This window comes from Siphateles boraxobius, unplaced genomic scaffold (genome assembly GCF_051911475.1).
Source record: "Siphateles boraxobius isolate OS27281-9 unplaced genomic scaffold, OSU_SipBor_1 27, whole genome shotgun sequence".
In the NCBI taxonomy this organism is placed as follows: domain Eukaryota; kingdom Metazoa; phylum Chordata; class Actinopteri; order Cypriniformes; family Leuciscidae; genus Siphateles; species Siphateles boraxobius.
The window spans coordinates 540,456-543,139 of NW_027508887.1; the positions used below are offsets into that span (position 1 = coordinate 540,456).

General features: G+C 36.4%; 1 protein-coding gene across 1 annotated transcript; it reads right to left on the reverse strand.

Moving 5' to 3' along the window:
* On the reverse strand, positions 1–1,179 carry LOC143752919 (GTPase IMAP family member 9-like). The gene is made up of 3 exons (XM_077245613.1): positions 1,158–1,179; positions 379–1,053; positions 1–302 (listed from the first exon to the last, which is right to left on the reverse strand). The coding sequence occupies exons 1-3, from the start codon at positions 1,177–1,179 to the stop codon at positions 1–3; spliced, it is 999 nt and encodes a 332-aa protein (XP_077101728.1).
* Positions 1,180–2,684: the final 1,505 nt, after the last annotated feature.

Consider the following 2,684-nt stretch of genomic DNA (forward strand, 5'->3'; position numbering starts at 1 on the left):
TCAACCTGAATTCACCCTACTATCTGTTGGTTTCTTTAAAGAGGGTGAATAAATGTGAGTGTAAATGTACATGGTGATACTTGCAAGTATAAGCCCTACAATGATACCAAAGAATAATCCAGTGCAAGATCCTGAAACTCCATTTTCAGCTCCAGCAACTGCACCAATAAGAGCACCAAATACACACATCAATATCACTATACAGTGTTTGAATTCCATGTTGATTTTCTGTATGTCTTCCAAAGGTTTGCCAGCCTCTGTGATTTCTTTTTCCTTCACTGCATCTCCTTTGCCTTTATTCACTGTAAAGGAAAACAACACTAATAGATGAAGGGCTTCAGGAACTGAGAGCTGTAGGTTTAGTGAAGTAATACTCACAGTCAGGAGGATTTTCCAAACTTATACGTCTGTGTCTGAGCTCACTCTCACCAGACGCTTCTTGTGTCGTGTGTTTAATCAGTTCAGCTTGAATGAAGAAATCACCACCGTTCTCCTCCAGCAGGTCGTCTATCTTCTTTAAAGGTTCATGGATCTGAGCGGGAGATTCCCAAGCGCCGTTCTTAAGAACATAGTATCGTCCTCCACACTTTTCCAGGATTTTCTCTGCGCTGGGAATGTGTTCTTTGATGTGTGTTTCCTCCACTCCTTCATCACAATCAAACAGCAGGATCGTGTGTTTCCAGACGCGCTCGGACAGCATCTCCATGTGAGTCTGCGCTGCTGTAATTTCATTTGTAGACGGTTCTTCAGAGAGAGCTTTCACTGGGATGACCAGAAGAAGAGCGTGCGGTCCTGGAGGACAAAGAGACACGCTTCTCATAACTTCTTCTTTTATATTCTCTGACGTTTGTTGTTTTGAGGATCTGTCCCATCCTGGAGCTTCAACAACACTGATCCTCCGTCCCGCATGATCTCGCTGGTGTAACGTACACTGACCAACTTTCACTCCTGTCAGATTCTCACAGTTCAGGACTGATTTCACCACTTTATTCTTATCATCTCCCGCGTTTCCTAGAATCACAATTCTGAGCTCTGACTGTACAGACGAACCTCCTTTAAAGAGCAAACATCATCAAATTAACAAAGTATTATTATATAATGATGTTTAATCAAATCATTTCATTGTTTGGAAAACACACACAGAAGGATTGACCTACCATGAGAAGATTTAGCAGCCATGATCTCAGTGTGTGAACGTGTTTCTGCTCTGCATGGAAACTGATAACAAGAAAACACACAGACCTATTATACAAGTTTAATTCATTCCCAAAGCCATTTTATCTGGTTTTAAAACATTAAGCAATGCTTAATCATCTAATCAGAAGATGTAACACTAATTTTGAAGCAATTATTTATGCTAATTTGAGACATGATTTTTTTCAGAGAAAATATATGAAAAAATGTGTAGGGAAGGTTAATTTAAATAAAATGTCTCAGAAAAAGGTAATATTGCAAATGATAAAGGTAGCTACATGTCATTAGTCTATAAGCTCTGAGTCCACAGTAATTATAAGATTATGTTAATGTCTAAATCATTTCACAATTTAATTGAATTATGAAAAAATACTTCTTATATCAACAGACATAGAAGAGGAAAATTTGGAGGTCAAGTCCTGTTTTCTCGTTTAAGCTTCAAGTAAACCTACGCTGGACAACAGCTTATTCAACAGCAGAAAACACTTAAACAGTTTTTCTAACATGCAAACACAGAAAACATATCAAACAATAAGCAAAATTTAATATTGTATCAACCTACCTCGCATTGCTAGTTGGCTGTTTTTCTGTACCTTTACTTCCGTGTAAAAATACTTTCATTTATGCCGTTTATGGTGTTGTGTATGAACTTTGAACAGTACCTTACCCAGGTAAAATTAATATTTAATGGTATTGCACATAAGGCGCATGCGAGCTCTGGTGGCGTGATCCCGTAGGATCTGGTAGTTGGTCACATGTTTCAAAAAAGCCAGATATTTTGTCAAATCTAGTTATATGGTTGATCATTGTTTTTATAATAATCATGCATTACATCATACACAAAACCATTTAGAATGAACTAGTGAAGGCATAAATGTGATTGAAACTGATAATTTTTTTTAAAAAGTTACATTTCAGCACTTTTATTTTTAGTTTGTTCCAAAAGGATTATGTAAAATTTCTCATTTATACAACCCCAAATCAGAAAAAGATGGGACATTTTGTAAAATGCAATAAAATCAAGAATCTGTGATTTGTCCATTCTATTTAGCCTTTTATTAGCAGACAAAAGTACAAAGAAACGTTTTCCAATGTTTTCACTGACCAACATAATTGTATTTTGTAAATATGAACAAATTTTGATTTTGATGGCTGTAACACACCCCAAAAAAGTTGGGACAGTGACCAAATAAAAGTGAAAAGATTATCCAAATTAGATTAACCAACTCTTTTGAAACAGTCCATAATGAGCAGGTGAATTGGTAATAGTTGAGGGTATCGTGTTTGGGTGTAAAAGTGCTTCTCAGTCTTATTAAGCAAAGATGGGTCATGGCCCATCACTTTGTGCCAAATATCATGAGAGAATTGTCAAACAATTAAAAAATCCCATTTCTCAATGCAAGATTGCAAAGCATTTATGCCTTTCATCATCTTCCATACATAATATTGTCACAAGATTCAGGGAATCCAGAGAAATCTCAGTCTGTGTT